We start from the raw sequence: 26,440 nt of genomic DNA on the forward strand, positions 1-26,440 counted from the left end.
ACTCACACTGGGGGAGGTCTGGGGAGCGCGCAGTCAACGAGGCAGGAGTGGGCTCCCCCTTCCCGTCCACGCACCAGCAGTGCCCTGGAAAAGAGCCACAAGCCAGATGTTCAGGAAGCACCCTGGGAACACTCCTGGGCATCAATAAGCAACCTCCCTCTCTTGCATTCCTAGCAGTCGTGGCCAGGTACCAGCTTTCCCACCTGGCACCGTTCACCATCACAGGTCTTGGCATCCATGCCCTTGACCTTCCAGATGGCTGAAGGGCTCTGCTCCTCTCACACAGCACACAGAGGAGACAACCAGAGGCCCGAGGAGCTAAGGGCTTTGTCCAGGTTGCCGAGGAGAAAGGGACCCAGGAGTCCAACCTAATTGCTTCCCCAAATGGGGTTCTTTCCTCTAAGAGAAAAAAAACGGCATCACTCAGCTACCCCAGGTCCCCTTACCGGTCCCAGCGTGGCACTGCACAGGCTCCCAGTTTCCGAAGGCATCACACTGTGGCACGTAGGGGCCAGATCGCAGAGGGCCAGTTCCTCCAGAGGGGTCCTCCAAGGATGATCCGCTTTGCTGATAGAAGCTCAAGGCTGGAGTCACAGCAGAAGAGCAGAATGTGACCACCTGCCCTGGGCGCCCTGTCACAGAGAGCCACCCAATACAGCTCTGCTCCAACATAAGCAACCCAGCATAGGGTGGCCTTCTTATTTATCTGACAAACATTAACCCCAGAATATTGTAGAGGCCCCTCAGATGGTGGGTAGGCTCTCAGCAGATTATCCTATAACAATAGTTCCTGGGCTGCACAGTGAAAGTCTCTGCAGCTCTCCACAGTGATGGTGACATCCATACAGGTGGATTAGCCCAGGGATGGCTTCAGCACATGTGCTATCGACCTCATCGCAGGTGGGACTGACAATAACTTACAAGGTACCTGCCAGGTGCTGTGTAAGCACATATTTTAGTCAATTTAATCTTCTTATTTCTACTAGAATGGTAGTATCACATTTAATGAACAAGAAAGATGGGCTAAGCAACGGAACTGTGGCCTTGCAGATCAAAGTGGGGTTTTGACCAGAGGTCAGCCCAATCAGCCCTCTTGGCCTCCCTGGCAAACTCCTGCAGGTTGGTTCTCGACCCCTTCAAAGCTTGCTCACCCACACAACCTCATCTGCTCTTCACAGCAGCTCCAAGAAGTCAGGAGCAGAGGCTCAATAAGGGGGGTTACATGAAGCCCCTGCAGGTGCCCTGGTAAGGGGACCAGAGCCCCTCCCAACCCCGGGCATCTGCCTCACCGCCTGGCTTTTCCAGACAGCAGTCTCCACTACCAGCACTCAGATGTGGCCTCAGACATTTGTCTAGTGTTGCCCCCGCCACCCCGTGCTGGCATTCAAGCTCCTCGGTGCAAAGCTTTGCATGTGCATTGCACATACAGCCACACCTGGCCACACTGCGCACCCCGGAAATGACTGAATGAAAAAAAATAGGAGTGAATGCATGCATGAGATGAGAGGAGGATGAGAGGAGGGCAGTGGGCAGGACACACAGCCACTGGCCTGGGTCTCCCAGCCCCAACACCTGCTCCTGCCACTCTGCAGTCTGACCCGCCCCCCCATCTCCTTCTAGGTAGCCATGACCTGTCTCCAGGCCCTTCCTCCAGTTGGATCTGCAACCTCCTCTCCTCAGTGCAGGTGCCAGGGAGGGAGTAGGGGCTTCTCACCAGGTCCTAGAGGAGAACAACCACTTCTAGGGCAGTACAGGTGTGACGTTACCTGCTATACACAGGAGAGTTCTTCCCAACTTGTCACCCTTCAGAAACAGGCTTTATGGTTGCAGTGGGGGGAGAGCTTAAGAGCCCATCTGGGGACACCAAGAGCCACCTTTGAAGCAGCCTGGTACAGCAGGAGAGCTCTGGAGTCCGGTAAGCTTGTGCCTAAATCCTGGCATGGTATCTCTTATCTGTGTGATCATGAGCGAGTTAACCAACCATTAACCAAGTCTGAGCTTGACTTTTCTATGGAATGGCTGCAATACTTATTTAACAGGGTAAGTGTGATCATTGCAACAAAAGTCCCGATAGGCATTAAGTACTGAGCTCATGCCAGGCTCAGTTATACGTACTTCCCTCCAAGGACATCCTGCAGCCCTCCCACAGCCCCGAGGCCCTAGACACTGATGGCAAGTTCTATAGGCAAAGGTGCTTTGTGGCCCTCATTCTCTCCCTGTTATGGGCCCTGAGTGCTCAGACTTTCAGAGAGAAGAGCCCCGTTCCTTGTCTATGGATTCTTCCTCTTTCTCCAGAGGCAGACATGCAAAACCAGAACATGTGGTTAGCTGGAGAGGAACTTCCTTAGCTTGACTTCTAAAGAAAATGTCCTCATGTCATTCAGTGATGAGTCTCTGTCGCACCTCCAGCTTTCTCTTCCCTTCCCTGCATTTCCCACCCCAAGTCCAGTGGCCACAACTGAAGGGCCATCAGTGCCACTTCTCTCTTGGATTGCATCAAGCCCTATCCATGCATGAAATATACAATAACTGGTTTCTTTTCAAAAGCAGAAGTCGTTGAGTCTCTGAAGAACAGAGAACAGAGGTGCCTGGGCACAGGCTAAGGGGAGTAGATGGAGTAAAATGGGGTGAGAGGAGTAGAGTGAGATGGTGAACCACCATGGGAGCTCCTGCTCCAGGCCAGGTGCTGAGCTGCTCTGGAGGTAAAGGTGAGCAGGACGTGGTGCCTTGACTTCCAGGAGAGTTGCGTGGTAAGGGAGAGGGCCAGGAACCAAAGGCAACCTCAGGAGATTCTCATGTGGGGTCAGAAGAACAAAGATCCCAAGCCTCCAGGGGACTCCAGCAATGGGAGACAGGGAGGTGCCAGCCCACTGCCTGGCTCAGTCTGCCTTGGTAAGACGCTGTCATGGGACCCAAGCCCAGGAAACTCCAGATAGAGGATCACTCGGCAAAACTAGAAAGGGATGGGGGTCTCAGGTAAGGCTCAGACAGGAGAATCCTGTGTCTGTGCCAAGTTGGTGTGGGGTCAGGGTGAGAACCCAGGGCTCAGGCCCTCCTGCCAGTGGTTGTGGGTGGAGCAGGCAGAACATGGGCTCTGGGAGGCAGTAGGTCTTGGCACATCCCTGAGACCTGCTGGGCAGGGGGCAGAGATACTCAGGGAATGGGCCCGAGGCCCTGACCAAGAGGTGCCCATCTGGGCTTTCTTGGGTGATAAATGTGTGGCACTGGGCTGTGACTTCACTCAGGGTTCAGTTTCCCCATTTGTAAAATATCCACAGATGGCGATTATAGCTTTGTGCCCCTGAATGTATTAGAAGATTTACTGCAAAGATGTGGTCCTCTGCGACATGGAAAGGGCCTGGTCCAGGGTGAGGATGCTTCTGTGGCTGCTGCTGGGGCTGGAGGCCTGCAGGCCCCCTGTGGCTCTGTCCCATGCAGGCAGTGAGGTGTGACCTTGGGTTCAGTGAGCTTCCCTGCCATGGTTCTGATAAAGAGGCCCCCTCACCCTTACCCACATGGGGTCCTGCATCCTTGGATATGGATGAAAACTTAGGAACAGGCCATGGGGGTGTGGAAGCATTTGGGCCACTCACATTTCAAAAAGACTGTGAGGTTTCACAGGCCATCTGCCACACAGAGCATGGAGGCCTGTCCCCAGTGGGTCTGGCAGCATTTAGGAGGAGTGGGCACCTTTCCAGCTTTGACTGGGGACACAAAACCACTTTGCCTTTTCTTTCCCAGGAACCCACCAGCCTGGGGAAATGGAGTAGTGCAGCCCTGGGGACGGCAAGGTGGGTTGGGAAAACTCAGCGCTCAGCACTCACTAGACTGAGCTGCCAAACGGATGGTATCATCGCTCCCACGCAGAAACTTCTCCAAGAAAGCCTCCCGGGAAGGGAGGAGCGGAGGAAGGCCCAGTTCCTCGTTGGTCAGCTGGATTCCTTTGGCCACCAGGAAACTCTCTCCCAGAGGGAAGCGGGAGCTGTTGGAAGCTGAGACAATCTCTTCTGCTTCCTCAATGAACTGCAGGACACCACGCTTAGCTTCCTCACAGGAGCCAGGACCTAGGGGAACAAAAACAGCCCCCTGGCATTATTCACCATGCACAGCTCTGCTGAGCTGGGCAAGGGCCCACGTGCACACACACAGCACTCAGCCATTCCCCTTGAACTAGCTCTGGCCACAGCTGGAATGTCCTTCCTGCCTTGCCTCCAGAATTTCACTCACTCAACATTCATGGTGCACCTACACCTTAGGACTCTATTAGGTGATGTATGCTGCATGCTGTGCATGTACTCCTACTGCCTGGGAGTTCTAGAAGATTCTATGAGGCACAGTAGCTGAAGTGCCACACACAGTGCCTGGCACACACAGTCCCTGGAATCTTCACCATGCCAAGCACCACCCTCATTGGATTTATTTCAGCCAATCACACTATAAATTCCACATTGGCAGGAACCCATGATTTTTGTGAGGGCAGGAGATTGGCAGAAAACTTTGACTTCTGGAATTTAAAGACATTATTGTTCTTTTGATCAAATGAATATTCCTAATCAAATAATCTATCAATCCCAGGGATTTGGTACCCTGAAGCAAAAAAGAAAAAAGAAAAAGAAATCACATTTAAAAACATCTACTCTACTCATTCTCCATTGCTTCCAAGATAAAGTAAAAGTTCTTTAACTGGGCCCATACAACCTTTTAAAATCTAGCCCAAATGTGTCTTCCACCTCTTCTGATCATCTTCCTTCCACTAGTCTGTCCTCCACTCTACCCCAACAAAACTGGCTGTGCTATAGCTTCTCTGTCTTGGCACTTGAAATTTCCTCTTCCTAGAAGGAACATTCCCCATGTTTCATCCCAGAAGCTGGTGCCAAGAGAATCTTTACCTTGGTCACCAATCAGAGAGTAGCCCCATGCCCTGGGCATCTTCTGTATATTCCTATGGATTCCCTTCGGTTCAATTATCACAACTATTTATAATGGACCTGATGACATGTTCAGTTTTGCCCACCGGTCTCTGTGCTCCTCAGGGCAGATAACACTCTTTCCATGATTCTCTATCATATAGCACAGTGTACACAGTAGGTGGTACATAAATGCATATTAAATAAAGTAAATTTTCAAAAGAAACATCATGATGAACACTATTGAAATACAATAATCAGAAACTATTTTGAAAATTTATACTCTAATAAAATAGAAAAGCTTGAAGACATTGACAAACTTCTGGACACAGAGGAATCCAAACTGAATCAGGAAGACACAGAACATTCAAGCAGATCAATTTCAAGCAATTACATTGAAGACCATCAAAAGCCTGCCAACAAAGAAAAGCCCAGGACCACACGGATTCTCAGCCAAGTTCTTGAAGACCTTCAAAGAAGAACATGACTAATCCTCCTTAAATTATTCCATGAAATATAAAAAGAACCAACCCTTCCAAGCTCATTGTAGAAGCTAGTATCACTTTGATATCAAAACCAAAGAAAAACACATCAAGGAAAGAAACCTTCAGACTAATATCCCTGATGAACATAGATGCAAAAATCCTTAATAAAATGCTGGAAAATTGCATACAAAAATATATTATAAAGATAGTGCACCATGGTCAAGTGGGGTTCATCCCAGGAATGCAAGGTTGGTTCAACATATAGAAATCAATAAACATAATTCATCACATCAATAGACTAAAAGATAAGAATCACATGATTATCTCAATAGATGCAGGAAAAGCACTTGACAAAATACAGCACCGCTTCATGTTCAAAACAGTAGAAAAACTAGGGATAGTAGGAACATACCTCAACATTATAAAAACTGTATGTGCTAAACCTAAGGTCAACGTCATTCTAAATGAAGAAAAAAATGAAAGCATTTCCTTTATAAACTGGAACAAGACAGTAATGTGCTCTTTGACCACTCCTATTTACCATATTCCTTGAAACCCTAGCCAGAGTAATGAGACAAAAGAATGAAACTAAAGGGATATGAATAGCAAAAGAAGAACGCAAACTATCCCTATTTGCCAATGACATGGTTCTATATTTAGAAAATAAAAAAAAAAACTCCACCAGAAAACTTCTAGAACTCATAAATTAGTTCAATAAAGTAGCAGGATATAAAATTAATATCCATAAATCCATTGAATTCCTATACATCAGTGATAAAAAGACTAAAAGAGAAATTAGAAAAATTATCCCTTTCACAATAGCCACAAAAAAAGAATAAAACATTTGGGTCAATCTAACAAAAGAGGTGAAAGACCTCTACAATGAAAACTAAATAACCCTAAAGAAACAAATTAAAGAAAACCTTAAAAGATGGAAAAATCTCCCATGTTCTTGGATAGGCAGAGTTAATATTGTCAAATTGGCCATACTACAAAAAGTACTATACAGATTTAATGCAATTCCTTGCCGCAGTCTGGCTGGGCACAAATGCCGCAGTCTGGCTGGGCACACAATCACGAGCCACCACACAGCTTGTAGATTCAAACAGCAACTCTTTATTCCCGAACTCACACCAGCCGTCTACAATCACGTTCTGGGGAAATCCACGTTCTCTGCCCAAATCCACGTTCTCTGCCCAAATCCACCTCCACTGGGCTTCTGTCTCCCAAAATATACTGTCTGAATCCCTGAGAACTCAAGGGGAACTCAGGCAGCAGGATATGCCCTATTCCCAGCAGGAATAATCTTAAACCTTAAACCTGAAACCTAAACTGGGAACGCCCTAAACACGATTATCTTAAAACCGGGAACACCCTAATCTGCCTTGGTCCTTGAGCAAGGTCACGTACATTCAATGTCACTGCAACATGTCAGCAACATGGGGTACGCTGGCAAGGAAATTGTCATACCTACTTGGCTAATGGCTCCCAGCATCTCCCCCCTTCTGATTAATTAAACAACAAGCAATGTGGCTTAAGGACCGTGCCTGGTAGGTTGTCCAATTCAACATATGGTTCTTACCCGTCATGGGAAAAACTGACCTTTAGGCATCAGCCTCCTGTTTTAGGTTGATACCACTGCAATTGAATCATACCCGTCACTGACTACCGGTCCAGCATACAGCCATACTTGTGGATAGGTCTATGCACCAGTGGGGGGGTGAGGTTCTTTGCCTCACCTCTGTTGGCCCCCAAATTTGGCCTTGGTGCCAGTGGGGGAGTGAGGTTAATGTGGCTTATGGACCGAGCCTGGTAGGTTGTCCAATTCAACATATGGTTCTTACCCGTCATCGGAAAACTGACCTTTAGGCGTCAGCCTCCTGTCTTAGGTTGATACCACTGCAATTGGATCATACCCGTCACTGACTACCGGTCCAGCATAAGCCATTGGCCCCCAAATTTTAGACCATCACTAGCAGAAGGGAGGAGGATACAGAAATGCCACGACACCAAGCCAATTGACGGCTCCTTGGGAAAAATTGCATCACTGGTGACACCATCAGCAAAGATATGTCAGCACTACCACAATTAACATGGGGTGCGCTGGCAAGGAAATAAAAATTACATCACTAGTGACACCATCAAACGATAGTTACATAGTCCAGGCAAGTTCTGCAAGCAGTTCAAAGCAGAGGAATCTATCAATATGTCCATTTCCTCCCAAAATCCGTTTCCTCCCAAAGTAAGTTGACTCTTTGAGCATTACTTGTTGAGTTCTTCACCGGCACTGGGATGGAGATAGGAATTCTGGCAATGATGCTAAAGAGACATTATCCTGAAAAGAATTATTAAATATAATGAAAAGGAAAGGTGAAAGTAAACAAACAGATCTGTTAACCTACTTTAAAAACAATCCTTAACAGCTTTTTACCTAATTTAAATTAGTAAACAAACAGATCTGTTAACCACCTTTAAAAACAATCCTTAACAGCTGTTTACATAATTTAAATTAAACCATTTAAATCACGTGAATAAAAAAATAATAATAATAATTCGGATCCATTTTTTCATGAGCGCTCCTCATATAAGAAATATGGACATATGCACATACAGACATACAACACAAAACACAAGAGTGTACACAAACGTACAACACATAAGAAAATAGTAAAGGCCTTGTAGCTTTACCTAGGTGAAATCTCCATTGCAATGTTTAAAAACTCCACAGTTAAAAAATAAAACTGATCAGAAAAACATTAACCTAGGTTTGTATGAGCTCAAAAAATAAAAATAGAACCTTATGATGTGGAAAAATGCAATAATAAAATAGCTATTGAAAAAAGCATCCTGGTTAATCACTGTCGCAGATGTAAGAATGGCCAAGCTGGAGCTCTGGATATCAGCTGTTATGGATTTGAGTCAAATCATCTTCTTTTCGATCTGTAGAAACTGTTTTAGTTAATCTCTCTGGAATCCAAATAGGCTGCTGTTCTCCCTGTGGAAAAACACAAACAGACCCCCGACTCCAGACAATCACTGGGTCAGGACCTTTCCATTGTCCTGTTAGAATATCTTTCCAAAGTACTTTAGGCTTATGTACATTTTTTGGATACATATGCCTTTCCGCAGCACTAAGTCCTGATGAATCCAAATTTAAAAAGTTTAGAGTAAAAAGCGTTATTTTAAGTTTATCTTTGGGGGATATATACCCCCTTCCAATTCCCTCTTTTTGCTTTAATAAGTATGTTTTAATAGTTTGATGAGCTCTTTCAACTATGCCTTGTCCCTGTGGATTGTATGGGATTCCTGTTATATGAGTAATACCAAATGATGAGCAAAATTGTTTAAAAGAGGTAGAGGTATAGCCAGGACCATTATCGGTTTTTAACTGTTTAGGAACGCCCACAGTGGCAAAATTTTGTAAGCAATGAGCTATAACATCTTTAGTTTTTTCTCCGGCATGAAGGGAGCCCATCAAAAATCCAGAAGAAGTATTGACTGTAACATGTAAATATTTTAATTTTCCAAATTCTGGCAAGTGTGTGACATCCATCTGCCAAATATGGTTAGGTATCAGTCCTCTAGGATTGACTCCACGATTAACTTGTGGTAAAAATGTCACACAATTTTGACATTGTTTTATTATATGTCTGGCTTGTTCTTTAGTTATTTTAAAATGCTTTTGTAAAGTATTAGCATTAACATGAAACCTTTTATGAAAATTTGTAGCTTCTTCAAATGTAGAGAAAATATGTATGTCATGTGTAGTTTTATCTGCTAAATCATTGCCTAAACTAAGGGCTCCAGGCAATCCTGTATGTGCCCTAATATGTCCTATAAAGAATGGATCTTTTCTGTCCCAGATTAGACTTTGTATAGTGGAAAACAAAGAGAAAACAGTAGAAGAAGGGGAAATCCTACCAGCATCTTCAAGAGATACTATAGCATTAACTACATACTGACTATCAGAAAATAAATTAAATACAGAATCTTTAAACATCACAAAAGCTTGTAAAACTGCATTAAGCTCTACCTTTTGAGCTGATTGTTTGGGTACTAAAAATGTAAAAGTTTGATCAGGGGTAACTACTGCTGCTGTACCATTATTTGACCCATCAGTGAATATATTTGGAGCATTCATGATAGGTGTTTTTCTTGTCATTTTAGGAAAAACTACAGGATGCTTAGACCAAAAAGACAACAAAGGATTAGATGGTAAATGATTATCAAATGAAACATTAGATTTACACATGATTATTGCCCAAGTATTTAACTCATTAGCTAACTCATCAATTTGATCCATAGTATATGGAGTAATAATTTTATTGGGAGAAATTCCAAACACTCCCTTCGCTGCTTTTATTCCTTTGAGTATTAATTGTCCTACAGCCTCAGGATACCTAGTAAGAATAGTGTTAGGAGAATAAGATAAATGTATCCACAATAATGGACCTTCTTGCCAAAATACTCCTGTAGGAATATTTTTTGTTGGTAGTACAATAAATAATAAAGGCAAACTTATATCAATTCTATCCAAATGTATGTTTTCCATATATGTTTCAATAATTTTTAATGCCTTTCTTGCTTTAGGAGTTAACATGCGGGGTGAATTTGGATCTGATGGACCTTTTAGAATATCAAATAAAGGTCCCAATTCTCCTGTTGGTATACCTAGATAAGGCCTTATCCAATTTATGTCTCCCAATAACTTTTGAAAGTCGTTAAGTGATTTGAGTTGATCTACTCGTATTTGAATTTTTGGTGGACGGACCATGGTTGAGGATAATAGAACTCCTAAATAATTAATTGGAAAATTTAATTGCACTTTATCTATTGCTATCTCTAGATTATAATTTTTTAATAAGTTTGTAAGTGTGGCATAACATTCCAGCAATATGTTTTTATCTTTATGTGCCAATAATACATCATCCATATAGTGAAATATTTGTAGTTCAGGATTTTGATTTCTAAGTGGCTGGATTGCTTTGTTAACATATATTTGACACATAGTTGGACTGTTAGCCATCCCTTGAGGGAGTACTTTCCATTCATATCTCTGATCAGGACCTTCATGATTTAATGCAGGGATAGTAAATGCAAAACGTGGACTATCCTCGGGATGAATTGGAATTGAAAAAAAACAATCTTTAATATCTATAGCTAAAACATGCCAGGTTTTTGGCAAAGCAGACAATTGAGGAATCCCTGATTGAGCAGGTCCCATAATAACCATCTCATTATTAATGGCTCTTAAATCTTGCAATAATCTCCATTTACCAGATTTCTTTTTGATGACAAAAATGGGAGTATTATGGGGAGATATGGAAGGTTGTATATGTCCTTCCGCTAATTGTTGTTTGACCAGATCATGGGCTACTTGTGTCTTTTCTTTAGTCAGGGGCCACTGAGGAACCCACACTGGTCTTTCTGATTTCCAAGTAATTTTGATTGTCTCAGTGGCCCTTTCTGAAAATCCAACCCATGTCTGTCTGTTCCTTGATCTATTTGTACTGGTGCTGCTATAACTTGCCCGTTTTCCTAATCTTTTTTCTTTCCTAAAGCCTTGTCTAGCCCTAGTAGTGGGCGCATTAGGATTGATGTTATTTGTTAACGTCAAACCTAATTGATCTAGGACATCTCGTCCCCATAAATTTATAGGAAGATGATCCAATACATATGGCTGTATAGTTCCTTCACATCCTTCAGGATCCTTCCAATCTAATATCATAGAACTTCTATGGGGATTAGTTGCCACTCCTAGGCCTCGAAGCGTTTGAGTGGCTTGTTGTAATGGCCAATGTTTTGGCCATTCTTGACGAGATATGATGCTAAGGTCAGCTCCTGTGTCCAGTAGCCCATTAAACTCATGACCTTGAATATTTAGTTTTAGCATTGGGCGAGAATCTAAATTTAAAGACAACATAGCCCAATCTACACCTGTGGAGCCTAATCCCCTGGAACCTCTTTCTACACTATGACTAGGAAATTTATTATGTAGGCTGGGTATTATTAACAACTGTGCTATTCTATCTCCAGGTGAAATTACTGATATACCTCTTGGAGAACTAGCTATAATTTTTATTTCACCTACATAATCGGGATCAATTACCCCAGGACTTATCATAAGTCCTTTTAATGTAGATGAACTACGTCCCAATAATAAGCCTACTGTTCCTTGGGGAAGAGGTCCTTTTACTCCTGTGGGAATGATTTGAACTCCCATCTCTGGAGTTAATACTGCTCTGGCAGAGGCACAGATGTCCAACCCTGCGCTCCCTCGGGTTTGTCTGATGAGGGATTTAATGGACAATGTGTCCTGGGCACTAGCCTGATGGTGTTGCTGGGATCCTCCACTGCCCCGTATATTTGTGGTTGTGGGCCCCGGAGCATTGGGCCCCCCTGTCCGTTTTTTGGCAATGGAGCCTGATGCCTTTCTCCACGATATCTTGGATAAATACCTGGTCTTTGTCCGTTTTTTGATAAGGGAGTACCTTCTATGGTGGTTTGAGAACGGCATTCATTAGCCCAATGTCTCCCTCTACGGCATCGTGGGCAAATACCTGGTATTCTATTCCTTTGATACCTACTTTTGTTAAACCCTCCTCCTATGGGGCAATTCCTTTTAAAATGTCCTGTTTGTTCACAATCATAGCATGTTTTTGGCCTGGCATCTAAAGCCTGTTGTACTGCAGCTGCCAAGACTTGCCCTTGTTCATTAATATCTCTACATAATTTAATATATGTGTTTAAATCTTCATGTCTCCATGGTCTAATAACCTCTCTGCAGCAACGATTTGCTTGGTCATAAGCCAGTTGTTTTATTAATGGCATTGCTTGTTCTGTATTCCCAAAAATTTTGGCAGCCGTTTGAATTAGCCTATCTACAAAGTCAGCGTAAGTTTCATTAGCTCTCTGTATTACCTTAGATAGCTGACCTTGTAAATCTCCATGTCCTTGTAAAGTCTTCCATGCCCTAACTGCGTCTGCAGCAATTTGTGCATATATAGCAGGATCATATTCAATTTGTTGCCGTTGACCCTCATAAGGTCCTTTTCCTAACAACATATCTAGATTTCTTTGAGGGTAACCGGCTGCTGCATTTCGCCTAGCTGTCTCCGTGCAAAATTCCTCATTGGCAACCTTCCATAACAAATATTGTCCTCCATTTAGTACAGATTTACACATGCTAGCCCAATCTGCTGGCGTCATGTCCAAGTTAGTAATGGACTCAACCATGCTTACCGTGAAGGGAGCTTGGGGACCATAGGTTGTTACAGCCTCCTTTAACTGCTTCACTGTTTTAAAATCTAAAGCACGGTGAATTCGCTGCCCTCCTGCCTGTTCAAGTACAGGGCATGCTAATCTTTGAGGTCCTGTCTCAGGATCCCATTTATCAACTACGGGGTTTGAGGGCCACTCAGCTGTCTCCATCGGTGGGGCTGTTGGTTGAATTACGCCCTCTTGTGATAAAATGGAGTTAGTAACAGCCTCCTGTTGTGTCCTTTTTCCTAACAACCCCTTTTCCTTTAAATTTTCTTCCTCTGTCTGACTAGCTCGAGAGACCTTCTCTTTTGCTTGATCTAAAATGTCTTTCTCCATGGTCTGAACCTCTAACAATTTACTTAACATCTTTTCGGTTTGTTTTTTACTAATTTCTAATCTACTATAAAGATAACGCAACCCAATAAGATAGCACAAAACAAAGCCGAAACTGAATGAAACAAAAACGGAATAAAAAATCGTTGTATCAATTTTCTCTTCCTCAGGGCCGACAAACTTCAAACCTTTAGTCAACCATTTTTTCCAGTTTGCCTGAGAAATTTCTAGGGATAGGCAGCTTGAAACAAAAACAAGATAAATCAAAACAATAACACATTGTTTTTTGAGTTGGTCACCCATTCTTTCGCTCTTCCTCAGGGGCGAGCAATTTCACTTACCTCCAAGCTTCAGAAGTTCCCCGTACGAGCCGCCAAATGCCGCAGTCTGGCTGGGCACAAATGCCGCAGTCTGGCTGGGCACACAATCACGAGCCACCACACAGCTTGTAGATTCAAACAGCAACTCTTTATTCCCGAACTCACACCAGCCGTCTACAATCACGTTCTGGGGAAATCCACGTTCTCTGCCCAAATCCACGTTCTCTGCCCAAATCCACCTCCACTGGGCTTCTGTCTCCCAAAATATACTGTCTGAATCCCTGAGAACTCAAGGGGAACTCAGGCAGCAGGATATGCCCTATTCCCAGCAGGAATAATCTTAAACCTTAAACCTGAAACCTAAACTGGGAACGCCCTAAACACGATTATCTTAAAACCGGGAACACCCTAATCTGCCTTGGTCCTTGAGCAAGGTCACGTACATTCAATGTCACTGCAACATGTCAGCAACATGGGGTACGCTGGCAAGGAAATTGTCATACCTACTTGGCTAATGGCTCCCAGCAATTCCTATTAAAATCCCAATGACATTCTTCATAGAAGTAGAAAAAACAAACATGAAATTGATTTGGAAAAATAAGAGACTCAGAATGGCCAAAGCAATCCTCAGTGAGAAAAGTAAAGCAGGCGGTATCACAATACCAGACTTTAAATTATACTAGAAAGCTATAGTACCCCAAATGGCATGGTATTGGCACCAAAACAAACATGTAGACCTATGTTACAGTATAGAACACACAGAGTCAAACGCACATAAATATAGTTATCTCAGACAAGGATACCATAAACATACATTGGAGAAAAGATAGCCTCTTCAAACAAATGATGCTGAGAAAACTGGAAATCCATATGTAGAAAATAAAATTAAACCCCTATGCTTCACCCTGCACAAAACTCAACTCAAAGTAGATCAAGGACCTAGGCATTAGACCAGAGACCCCATGACAAGAAAAAATAGGCCCAAATCTCCATCATGTCTCCAAATTCCTCAACAAGACTCCTAAAGAAGAAGTAAAATCAAGAATAAATAAATGGGATAACATCAAACTAAAAAGGTTCTTCACAGCAAAGGAAACAATCAAGAACATGAAGAGAGAGCCTATAGAATGGGAGAAAATCTTTGCCACCTGCATCTCAGCAACAGCATTAATCTTCAGGATATATAAAGAACTCAAAACAGTTAATGTCCCAAAAAATAAGAAGAAGAACCCAAACAATAATGGACAAAAGAGCTGAACACATACTTCACAAAAAAAGAAATACAATCAAGTCAACAAATATATGAAAAAATGTTCAATGTCCCTAGCAATTAGAGAAATGCAAATTAAAACCACACTGAGATTCCATCTCACTCCAGTCAGAATGACAATTATCAAGAATACAAGTAACAATAAATATTGGTGAGGATGTAGGGAAAAAGGTACACTCATACATTGCTGGTGGGAATGCACACTGGTGTGAGCACTCTGGAAAGCAGTATGGAGATTCCTCAGAAAACTTGGAATGGAATCACCATTTGACCCAGTTTTCCCATTCCTCTGCACATACCCAAAGGACTTAAAATCAGCATACTACAGTGATGCAAGCACATCAATGTTTATAGCAGATCAATTCAATAGCTAAGCTATTTAACCAACCTAGGTGCCCTTCAAATGATGAATGGATAAAGAAAATATGGTACATATATAAAATGGAATATTACTCAGCCATAGAGAGGAACAAAATTATGGCATTTGCCAGTTAATGAATGGAACTGGAGACTATTATGCTAAGTGAAATAAGCCAATCCCAAAAAACCAAAGGCCAAATGTTCTCTTTGATATGTGGATGCTAACTCACAACAAGTGGGGGAAGAAGAAGAAAAGTTCACTGGATGAGACAATGGGGGATGAAGGAAAGGCAGCAAGGGTGAATACTGGGCCAGTGTAACTCCACATCATGAACAACCACAAGAATGGGAAGTCATGCTCCACGTATGTACAATATGTCAGAATACATTCTACTGTCGTGTATAACTAAAAAGAACAAATCAAAAATTTGTTTTTAAAAAGCAAATTTTCAATCACTCCAGGACAGCAATGTGGCATCACACTCCTGGAGGCCTGAGCCATGACTCTGCACACATGTGGGAAGTTACTGGTGCCTTCATCACCAACAGTGATATTAATTCTGTCATCATTTATTAAGCACTTTCTGTGTACCACACTTGGCACTCTGTCTATTCCCTTTGATAAGCATCTCAACTACCAGAGGCAGTGACTTATTGTAACCCAGACTTTCCAGATGAAACTGATTGAGAGGGTTTGTCCCCTCCGACTCACATGGAGGCAGACAGCAGAACCAGGATTCCAGACAACTGAGTTCTGCCCCTAGGCTTGGCCTTTCTTGAGCCTCTGGGAGCATTTGATTTGCCTGGAAATCTTATACAGATGCAGGTTTTGGTTCAGAAAGTGAAGCCCAAGATCCCAAATCTCTAGCAAGTTCCCAGAGTTCTGCTGGTGCTGCTGGACCACATGTTGAGGCTCTGAACAAAACCCATTCAATCTCATTCCCCATCAACAAGAGAGTTTGAATATGCACCTCAAAATACAGGTGTTTCTTTATTCATAAGGCATGTGCACATAACACTAAAATAATACCCTAGGCAAATTGTCTGCAGTTCTCAGCTGTTAACATGACCTTAAAATGAAAATAGAAATTTAAAAAGAAGGCAAAAAATACCGAGCATATATGGAAGTTTTAATATTTGCTCCCTAATGGAGTATCTTATATGCACAGACTACTCTGCAGTCTCCTGTTACTCAGTGGAAAGGTCACTGTACTCTAACCCAGTTCCAATGCTCAGCTCAGCATTCAGAACTGGGAGAATGAGATTAGTCCCTATTGTTACTAGGTATTTTTGGAAATAGTAACTCAGATTCCTACAATTGTACGCCAAGAGGACCAAACTTATAGGAATGTCTTCATGGCAGAGGCCTGGCCTCTGGTATGGAGAGTGATTCTACAGGTTTCACAAAAATAAGTAAGACTTATGTAACAGTCGTGTCCCACATTACTGTGCTGGCTTTGAGAGCCTATTGTTGGATCTCAAAGTTGTTGTTTCAAAGGTGTTGTTTTTCTTTTACTTTCTTTCTTTTTTTTTTTTTGTACCCAGGATTAAACCCAGAGGCGCTTAACCTCTGAGTCACATCCCTAGTTACTTGGGGCCTGGCGTAAATTGCTGAGGCTGGCTTGGAACTTGTGATCCTCCTGCCCCAGCCTCCTGAGCCTCTGGGATCACAGGCATGTGCCTTGCTGGATCCTATGTTTTAATGAGAATCATAGCAGCGCTGTCTCCAGGCCACTTACAATGCCAAGGGCATTCCAGTTCTCACCACGTGGTCCTTTCACCCAGTATTCTCAACATCTGGTTGTGCTAAAGTCTAAACCCTGGCTAACGTCAAATGGTCTGATGCTTCTGTATCACGAAAGGTCCCGACAACGCTCAGCACTGCGAGGAACCAGTTGCGTTTCCATGGACAGCTACGATGTTACTTACGACTGCTGGTCACAGAGGCTGCTGTGATAACAGCAGTGTTGAATCTGGTTGTTCTTTCAAACTGCTGGACGGCTATTTGGAATAAGGTATTTTAATTCAAGACATAGAGTCAGCTGCATTCTATTGACTCCTCACACACCACAGCTTTCCACTAAGTCTGCCTGCCACCAAGTGAGCCTACAGACCTTCATCAGTGGCTCTTCATTCGTCCCTCAACTGAATCTCTCCAAGTCAATGAAGGCACTTTAGGGAACACTTTCCTGAGGTCCTGAGCACCAGTAGTGCCCTGGGCAAGCAGCAGGACCGTCATAAAACCTGCTGGTTAGTCAAATGGTGCTCTTACCTTATCAGAGCTCAAGAAAGCATTAACATGGGAGGCCGAGGGCCAGTCATGGTCACTGCCAAAATCTTCATGGGCTCTAAGATAATGCTTTGTACACAGAAGACGACAGAAAAAATCTAAGGTATGTGATTTAAATAATCAATTATATGATGATTAAAAATGGACTGTGTTACCCTAGTCAACACCTGACTGTGCAGATGTGGGAATTCGCTTCCCTCTGGAGCCCGATTCTCTCACCCTACACTAGGAAAGTTCCGGGACATCTCTGAACCCCATTCCAGCACACTTAATGCCCTCCCTCTGGACAGCCTTTTTGAAAACCCACAAGTTTGGTTCTTCACATGAGTTAACTCACATGCTGGGACCTTGCTTGGCTCTGCACGAGTTCCTTCCAGCTCCTGGCCAGCCTCATTCACACACCAGCAGCTCCGAAGGTCGAAGTGTGCCAAAGGTGTGCTGAAGTCTGAGTAGGGCCCTGGGTATCGGCCAAGCTGGCCATTTAGGATCTGCCAAAAGAGGTAGGGATCCAGGAGGACGTTTTCCCCGGGGAGACTCATATTCCTTTCCAACGATGCCAGGGGGACATCTTGAAAGGAAGAATATTGAGCCAACACTGGAAAGAGGCCCTGTTGGCCAGCCTCATACAGGTTTTGAACAAAGAGACGGAAGTTTCTGGAAGCTGCTTCTCTATAGCTCATGACCTTCATTAGCAGCGCAGCCGGGGTCAGCTCTTGGCCATCCGTGTTCTGAGCCCTCCATTGCTCGTACCACTCAAAGGCCTGCTCGGGAGGCCCATCGCATTGCACTGGGTTCCACTGTCCCCCCACCCTGCACTGTGGGACGTAGATGCTGGAGACGGTGGGTGGCATGCTGGAGTTGGCCATCAGGACCCTCACCATCCCAAAGAAAGCTTTCTCAGCCTGCAACTGACAGGGGGTGGGACCTGGGGAGGAACAAGGAAAAGGTGCTTCAGGTTAGCAAGTTTGATAAGCCAGAAAAACCAAGATAAGACCACCTTATTGTCCAAGCTTTATCTAAAACTTTACGCAGCCACAGTAACCTGTCTGAATAACACCTAGTCAAAGATCCACCCAAGACCCATAGAGACCCGCTGGTGACAGCACTACGGAAACTTATGTGTCAGTTCTTTGAAGACACTTCATTCCTTAGACTGCTTAATATCATCATTCTTTCCTGGATAATTACTAATTTAAGTCCCTAATTTTGCTCTTCATTCAATCTGCCCTTTCACATAAGCAAATTCATGTTTCTGCACTGCACTGGGTTTGGGGACCCAAAGAAGGACTCCACAGACTTACATTGCTTGGGCTCGCCAATTATACTTTGAGTCCCAGGAATAGCCTGACCCTCAGCATTCACACAGTAGCACTCGGAATTGAAGCATTGGACAGGCAGGAAGTGTCCCTCACTAGTACAAGAAGGGACAAACAAGCTGGAGCCAGCAGGCTGGCTGCCCATGAGGCTTTGCATGCGAGCCTTTTGCTTCTCACACTCTGTGGGGCACCTCGGTCGTCCACCTTGGAATCTGGAGCCAGGAAATTCTTTGCCCCGGGCATCCACACACCAGCACTCTCCAGCAAAGCACTGGACATCCTCATAGCTTCCTTCAGGTGTGCACGAGGGGACAAAAAGCCTGCCAGGGGTCTGCTCACAGGCCTGGGAGCTGAGAGCCATTTCCATCACGTCACCTAGATCCCCCGCCACATCTTCTGGTACGGAGATGGCATGCTGCAGGAAGACAAGGAATTCTGGAAGCTCCAGGAGAGAAGCAAGGAATTTTAAGGCCTTTTGGTTCTCTTGCAAATTGACTTCAAATCCAAAGCTGCCCACAAGTGGCTTATTCATAGCAGTGTCCTTAGAGGCACTAAGAGTCCCTGTGGTAGAATTTGAATCCAATCCCACAGAGGGCGGCTTGGCTAGGTCTATTGGTCCCCCTCCATTCTGGAAGCCTGAGAGACCAAGTTGCTGGAAAAATTGACTGAAGTTAAATGTTCCTCTCATGCCAACGGCTCCAGACAAGTTAAACTGGCCAGCATTTACCAAAAATTTCCCTCCAAAAAGGTTTTGCTGGAGTCGCTTTGGGTTGGTGGTAAACTGAAGGGCAAGACGAGCCAGCTCCCGGGAGGGAAAAATGGCCCTCATGGCTTCTTTGAGTAGACCCTCGGATGGAGAGAACTGTGGATCCTGCCCCTGTGCCACTGGGCGCAGGAGCCCAGAGTCAACCAGCAGCTCCTTGATCATGGGGGGACAGGATGTGGCTGAACTGGTTCCTCTCTGAGAGACCCGCCTTTTCCCGGGAGCAGAGAACAAGTCCTGCTGGCTGAAGTAGCCTGAGGTCCCAAAGTAGAGCCTGGTCAAGGCCTGCCGCCTTCCTGAGGCACAAGACTGGTCTTCAGCTGCAGGAGACACAGAAGCAGAGATGCGGTTTCAGCATCACACCCCGAGAGAGCCCTCAGGCTTTTCTGGAGGTCAGATGCCGAGAATTCAACCCAGAACACCTGTATTTTGGACCACTTTCTTCTCTTTGTCCTTTGACTTTTTTCTTCCACTCTGAGCCGTCTACTTGTGGCCATTTGGGGGAGTGACTTCCAGGCTACACTATCACTCTCCCGGCCTTCCCTAGGGGTCCATTCTTTTCTAAAGCAAGTCTCAGAGATGCGGGGCTGTTCCTGAGACTCTGACCACATCTGCTAACAGTACGGGGTTGAATGGTTCCCCCCGCCCAAAGGTATTCATATGTACCTAGATCCTGAGAATGTGACCTTATTTAGAATAGGGTCTTAGCACATATTCTTAGATGGGAATATTTCCCTATATTGTAATATGTAATATTAAAATCATAGGAAATGTAATTTTTCCATTCTATACTATAATACCCACCCAACAGACACACTTGACACTTCCTCTGGGCTTCTTGATCTTTCCTTGAGATTACTAATAAGCAGATATTTAACTCAGTTACCTCACTCATGGCCAGGCCATTCTATCCAAACAGCCTGGGCTGATAATAATCACCATGAGGAAAGAAATGCAAAATTCAAATGCTAAGTGGCAATCTCAGTCACATAAGTAGATAGATTAGCAAGTTCAATAAGCCAATGAAACCATAAATCTTGGGGGGGGGGCTTTTTAAACAACTTACCCCACCCTCAACTTTTTAAAATAATTTTTTTCCTCTCAATTCACACAGATGTCAGAAAAGAGAGTCAGACAATTTCCCTGTGTATCCAAGCAGCAGAGAAAGAACTGGAATATGTGTTGAAGTCGGGAAAGACCGGCAGCCTAAGAGCATCAGCATACCCCTCGACAAGGCCCGGGCTTCCTTTGGGCTCCTTCAGGGAGGCAGGGGGAGGTAAAGTCCACTGCTGTGCCTCAGCACTTACAACTGGAGCTTAACCCTGCTGTGCATTTGTTAGGGGTGTTGCCAAGGCAAAGAAATCCAGGTGTTTCCATGTGGCATTTGTTTCCACAGCAAGAGCACTGACACACCCAAGAGAAAAGGTAAAGATGTGTGCCCCACTGTGACTCATCTGTTCACTAGATAGGGTTATTGTCTTTCATTTGAAAAGCCAATTCTTCACCTCCACTCGAAAGTGGAAGGCATAACATTCTCCAGGTTTCAACAGAACTGAGAGATGATTTTAAATACTTCCAAATCAGAACCTCAAAATCCTCTTTCTTGACATCCTGACACTCCGCAAATAGAATACAAGTAAACACCATGCAGAATACTCAAAGTGTTAAGTTGGAGAGATTGAAGGATTTAACAGGAACTCCTGAATAAATGTTAAGGTGTCCATGTTGAAGTTACCCAAAGACGTCCATTCCTCTGTCCCTGTTTCAAGTCTTCCTGAAGCCCTAGTCTTCCTGAAAGCCGTGAGAGCTCCTCCCTGACCCCATCAGCAAGATCTCACTGGGAAGAGGGAACACCCTCTTGCTGGAATGCCGAGTGAGAGTTCTCAAGTTCATAGCCTTCCCTCCTGTGTTGGTCAGCTTTCCGTTACTGTGACAAAAGTCCTGGGCTGGGGCTGGGGCTCAGTGGTGGAGCCTTCGCCTAGTGTGTAAGGGACCCTGGGTTCCATCCTCAGCTCCACACAAAAACAAATAAATAAAACAAAGGTATTGTGTCCAACTACAACTAAAAAATTTAAAAAGAAAAAAAAACAGGAAAGATTTATTTTGACTCATGTTTCAGTGTATGGTCAGCTGGTTGCATTATCCTGGGCCTATGGTAAGACAGAGCCTTACAGCAGAGGGACATGGCTGAGCAAAGTTGTTCACTTCACAACAGCATGAAGCAGGGAGACAGACGAGGGGGCTAAGGACAAGATATAGTCCCCAAGGGCATGCCCTCAAGGATACACTCCCTCCAAGTAGGCCCCACCTCCTATAGTTCCCAATAGTCTCTTCAGTTATTAACCCATCAGTGAATTAATCCAATGACGAGGTCAGAGCCCTCCTGGCCCAAACACTTCCCAGATGCCCCATCTCTGAACATTGCTGCATTGGGAACCAAATCTTCAATGTGTAAATTTTGGGGGACATTTTATACTCAAACCATAATAATTCCTTCTACTTTCATATTTGGTCTCTATACTGAATTGAATAGTGTCCCTCAAAATTCTTTCCAGAGTTATAAAATCCATTCCTATTTGGCAAAGTGTCATTGTAGATATAATTGGTTAAGTAAGATCAAGTCATATTGGACTGGGGGGGGGGTCCTTTAATGCAACGTGACGGATGTTCTTGTTTGAAGAAAAGAGACAAGACACCAACACAGAGGGAAGACAGCACGTGACAATGCAGGCAAAGACTGGAATTATGCCAGCCCAGCCGAGGAATGCCAAGGGTTTCTGGTGACCACTATGAGCTTGGGTAAGGCAGGGGAGACCCCCCTGTAGAGCCCCTAGAGAGAGTGTGGCCCTACTGACCCCATGATTTGGACTTCCAGTCACCAGAACTGTGAGATGATGCACTGTGGTCGTTCTAAGCTGCCCAGGTTGTGACGACTTCTTATCATAAGCTCAGGGTTGAAGTCCTCACCTCTCTCTCCAGGACACCACAGTGAACTTGTGATTGGCCCCTGGCCTCCAGTCCATTGTGCCCTTCAGTCTCTGCTCTAACCTTTTGGGGTGACCGGCTTACACACAAAGCCCATCAAGGCCTCTCCAGCTTGGAGCCTCGATCTCCCCTGACCTCCAGCATGAAGGCCGGAGCCCTGTTATGTAAGAACCCCTTGTCTTGTGCCTGGGCTTTCCCAAGTCTTAGAGGGCCCAGCAGGTCCTGGTCAGACTCCAGGTACCTTCGCTACCCTTCTTTCTGGCGCAGTGTCCCTCAGCAGAGCCATGCCTGCGCTTCATGCCCGTCATGCCTTCTCTTGCTCTCTCTATGGAGACCCTGTCCTCCTTCAGGATCCAGGGACACCCCGTCCAGATCCCTTCCCAGGCGCCACCTCCTCACACCCGCGGCACAGCGCTGGCAGACGTCCCCCTTTATGCTCCCTCAGCTCCCGGACACCCTTCCCCCCTGGCACCGCTGAGCCCTGGATATCCCCTGAGCTCTCGAGGTCGGACACAAGATGAGACCCTGTTGAAAGTTTATGGCAACAAACCCCATTTCAGGCACACGGAGCTCAAAGGGCCAGCAGGGCACTCGGGAGGCAGTTAACCAATGGGCTGGAGAGAGGACAGTCCCCAGAAACAGTGGATGGAACCTGAGAAGGTCAGAGGAGGACAGGCCCCCACCCCAGGAGAGGAGACCCACCGCAAGATGGCAGCTCCCCTTGCTGCCGAGTCCCAGGGATCTCCTTCCCCCGGGCATCCACACACCAGCACGGCCCTTCCATCTGGCACTGTACTGCCCGGTACTCTCCATTGCGGCGGCAGCTTGGAACATGGGGGTGGCCAAAGCTGGTTGCTGCAAACCGCTCCACTTCACATTTGGTGGGGCCTAGAAGAGATGGGTGCGGTAAAGGAGAGAGGAACAAGGCCTGTGCGCCCACAGCAGGCACTGCTCTCTGGTACTGTGAATTCTTACACCCCTGCCCTTACTCAAGTGGAGGTGCAGCCGTGCAGACTGCAGCAGTCCTAAACCCAGCCTGTTCCCTCTAGCAGAAACACACCGCTCTGTACTTACATCGGAATCTGCCAGAGGTGACTAGCCGAACTGCGAGGAACCGTCTCTGCAATATCCGGTACAGGGTGGTTTCAGCAAAGGTGGAAGGCAGGTCCAGGCCAGCAAAAATGGTGTCGTAAATTTCATCCAGTAACAACTCCAAACCTAAGCAAAGGCAGCCAGTATTTCAGGGAGGGACTCATTCAGAAACAAAGCCCTGACCTCTTTGGGTTAACAGATATCCAAAGGGACAGAGCCTTTACCAGCAGCATCATGCATTGGTTCTGAACAATACTTTAATAATTTCCAAAATCGGGGCTGCCTGTGTAGTTGGGCAGGTTGCTCACTGCACAAAGCATCTGCTTAGAGAATGAGCAGTGGAAGTCCATCCTGTGGTGGCTCACCAAGCACAGAGCTGTATTCTCCCCTTTAGTACAAATGGGGGTGCTCTGGGGGCTAGCAGCAGCTGCATTCAGTGTACTACAGGGAAATGTTTGCAAAGGCCACTGCCCCACCACACCCGCAGCAGCCTGGCAGGGGAACAGGCAGGCATCACGGTTTCTGCTTTACTTGTCATGATGATTCTCCATCATGGAATCCCACTCCCCTTCAGGGGGCCTGAGGGGGCTCCCTCACCTGTCTCTGCCAGTTCCCGCCCTTGGCTGTCAGCACAGTAACAGTACCCAGACACCTCAGGGAACCTGCTCCGGAAGGAACTGAAGGTCACAAATGCATCTGGAAACCTGAGGGAGAATGGGATTCATGGTCACCACTTCATAGGAGGGAAGCAGCTCCAGCTGCCCCCATCCAAAGAGATGTGGCCACCTCCTCTCCCTCAGAGAAGGAATGTGTACCGTAGCTCACAAGCCACTCACTCTGCACCTTCAGTGAGTGCATTTCTTTCCCAATCTGTCTACCCTTGAGAGCAAAGCTGGACCTGGTAAAGGAAAACTGGGCTGAGCTGTCTCTACCCATTAGCGTTTTTTATGTCCATGAACACAGCTCTCAGGGCCCGGTGGAAACCAGGGAGTGAACATTGTATTTAACTGGCTCTTCTGTGAGCATGTAACTCTAGAGACAAAAAACCAAGTTTGCTTTGCAAATGTAGTACACTGTAGATGATATAATGTTGTGAGATCAAATGATTTCAAGGATCTTTACAACTTTTCAAGAGTTTGAAAAAAATTCTCTCATAGGAGATCTTTAAGAAGAAAATTTTCATTTCTTATTTAAACACACACACACGCACACACAAAATCGGGCTGGGGTTGTGGCTCAGTGGTAGAGTGCATGCCTAGCATGAGTGAGGCACTGGGTTCGATCCTCAGCACCACATAAATATAAAATAAATATATGGTGTGTCTACCAACAACTAAAAAATAAATATTGAAAAATAAACACAAAATCAATGTGATGTCACAAACAAGGGCACCATCTCTTTCCTTAAGTTGAGGAAAAGTCAGCGTTAGTCATGTGTACCCTGTCAATTGCTACAAGAAGCTCATCAGCTGGGTCCCCATTCTAGAACTAATAGGAATCTAAAGTATAGAAAGCCAGATTGAAGATTTCTTCCCAGAGGCAATGTTTTAGTGACCAGAGAGGAATTTTTCATCTTTACACAATATCAATACATTTTTTTCCAATCCCTATATAACTAACACCTGGGGCCTCATCATGATTGCTACCTGTGTTGGGGATTGGACCCCACGCAGTAAATTCACACAGTAAGAGCTCTCAGCACTAACAGATGGTCAGTGATGGGGAAAAAAATTAAAGAAGCATAGTCAATCTCCTAAACGGAACCAAATACCAGAGATGAGGAAGCTACATAGAACTCTAGCTAAAAGTGGACATGACAGCGTATGTAGAAAGGCTGCAGTGCGTATAAGATGGCGTGCACCCACCGCAGCAACCACTATGGAAACTGGTACTGCAAGACATTGCATGATGTGTGCAGCTGCCCAGATTCTGGACATGTGGGTGCAATGAGGATTAACTAATTTAAATGGAAATAAATGTGCAAAACAAAAGCTTTGTAAACACTGCAAGATTATGGATTTTTTCATGCTGTTGGTTTGTTATTGTGTGTCTGTGGATTATATAAAAAAAGAATGTTACCATAAGAGTGTTTCAAAAATTACTTTACCCAGTTGCCACTGATAGGAAGCACATAAGAAAAACGTTTGTTTTTTGGAAACTGAAGAAATTCAGTTCTAAAAGTACTAACAATGGTATAAGAATTGTTTCTATTTATTGAGCACTAGTTTGCAAAACACAGTCTGTAAAATATCTAGTATATATTGACTCATTTAATCCATTTAATGCTTTTAAAAGGAAGGAGGTATGATTTTTATACCATTCTAGAGATAAAGAGAGTGAGGTGTGTGTCGCCATCTTGGTCTAGAGGTGGGAACTGGTGTGCTCACCCTGTTCTTATGGTGTCACTTACTGTGCGCTTGGCTGTACCTGGCTCCACCCTCTTAAACGGCAAGGTACATGGGTGTGTTCTGATAGTCTCCTCCGCATTCCCAACACCTCGTGTCACCTGGCATCTAACAGATGTTGAAGATACATGTGTTGGATATGTACATTGACCAGTTACCTGGAGGCTTTATTCCAGCATGAAGTGCAGGGACTTCATATCACTCTTAGGTTATGCTCTCCTGATGCGACCCAGAGGCCCACTTTGGCCTCTTTGCCCAGGAAAGACATGGCCTCCAGGGTCTTCGTCATTTCACTCAGCCGTGTTATGGTCAAAACCCCTCCTTCCTAGCAGGCATGCTCCTACAAACTGCCTGCACTTATTGTGCTCGTGGTGTGGACCTCGCGTTCTGGTATCTCTGCCTGCAATCTGGAGGGTGCCCTGGCTTCGCTGGAGGAAGGCTCATCCTATCCTCCCGGGAAGATTGCTCTAGGGTTAGATCGCCTGAGTCACTAGGGCTGTCTTTTCTCACCCCTGGGACAGATGTTCTGTGCTGTCATCTTTAATCCCTTCTTCCCAATTCTGTACCTAGTGAGAAGAGCTAAGGACCTGAAGCGGGACATACCAAATTCCTGTCCTGGCCTACCCACACGTGATGATTGCTGTTTATCAC

General features: G+C 45.0%; 1 protein-coding gene across 1 annotated transcript in view; it reads right to left on the reverse strand.

The window, feature by feature from the left end:
* Tg (thyroglobulin) overlaps positions 1–26,440 on the reverse strand; it is a 219,550-nt gene that overhangs the window by 183,520 nt on the left and 9,590 nt on the right. Inside the window, exons 6-13 of the mRNA XM_046449068.2 lie at positions 23,982–24,088; positions 23,367–23,510; positions 22,995–23,180; positions 18,530–19,627; positions 17,566–18,153; positions 3,825–4,064; positions 447–584; positions 7–84 (exon numbers count right to left, since the gene is read on the reverse strand). Coding sequence (XP_046305024.1) covers positions 7–84; positions 447–584; positions 3,825–4,064; positions 17,566–18,153; positions 18,530–19,627; positions 22,995–23,180; positions 23,367–23,510; positions 23,982–24,088 — 2,579 coding nt within the window. The remainder of the gene's footprint in view (positions 1–6; positions 85–446; positions 585–3,824; positions 4,065–17,565; positions 18,154–18,529; positions 19,628–22,994; positions 23,181–23,366; positions 23,511–23,981; positions 24,089–26,440) is intronic.

Source organism: Marmota monax, unplaced genomic scaffold (genome assembly GCF_021218885.2).
Source record: "Marmota monax isolate L192 unplaced genomic scaffold, Marmota_monax_Labrador192_F-V1.1 WCK01_AAM20220418_F8-fsc00073, whole genome shotgun sequence".
NCBI classification, from domain to species: Eukaryota; Metazoa; Chordata; class Mammalia; order Rodentia; family Sciuridae; genus Marmota; species Marmota monax.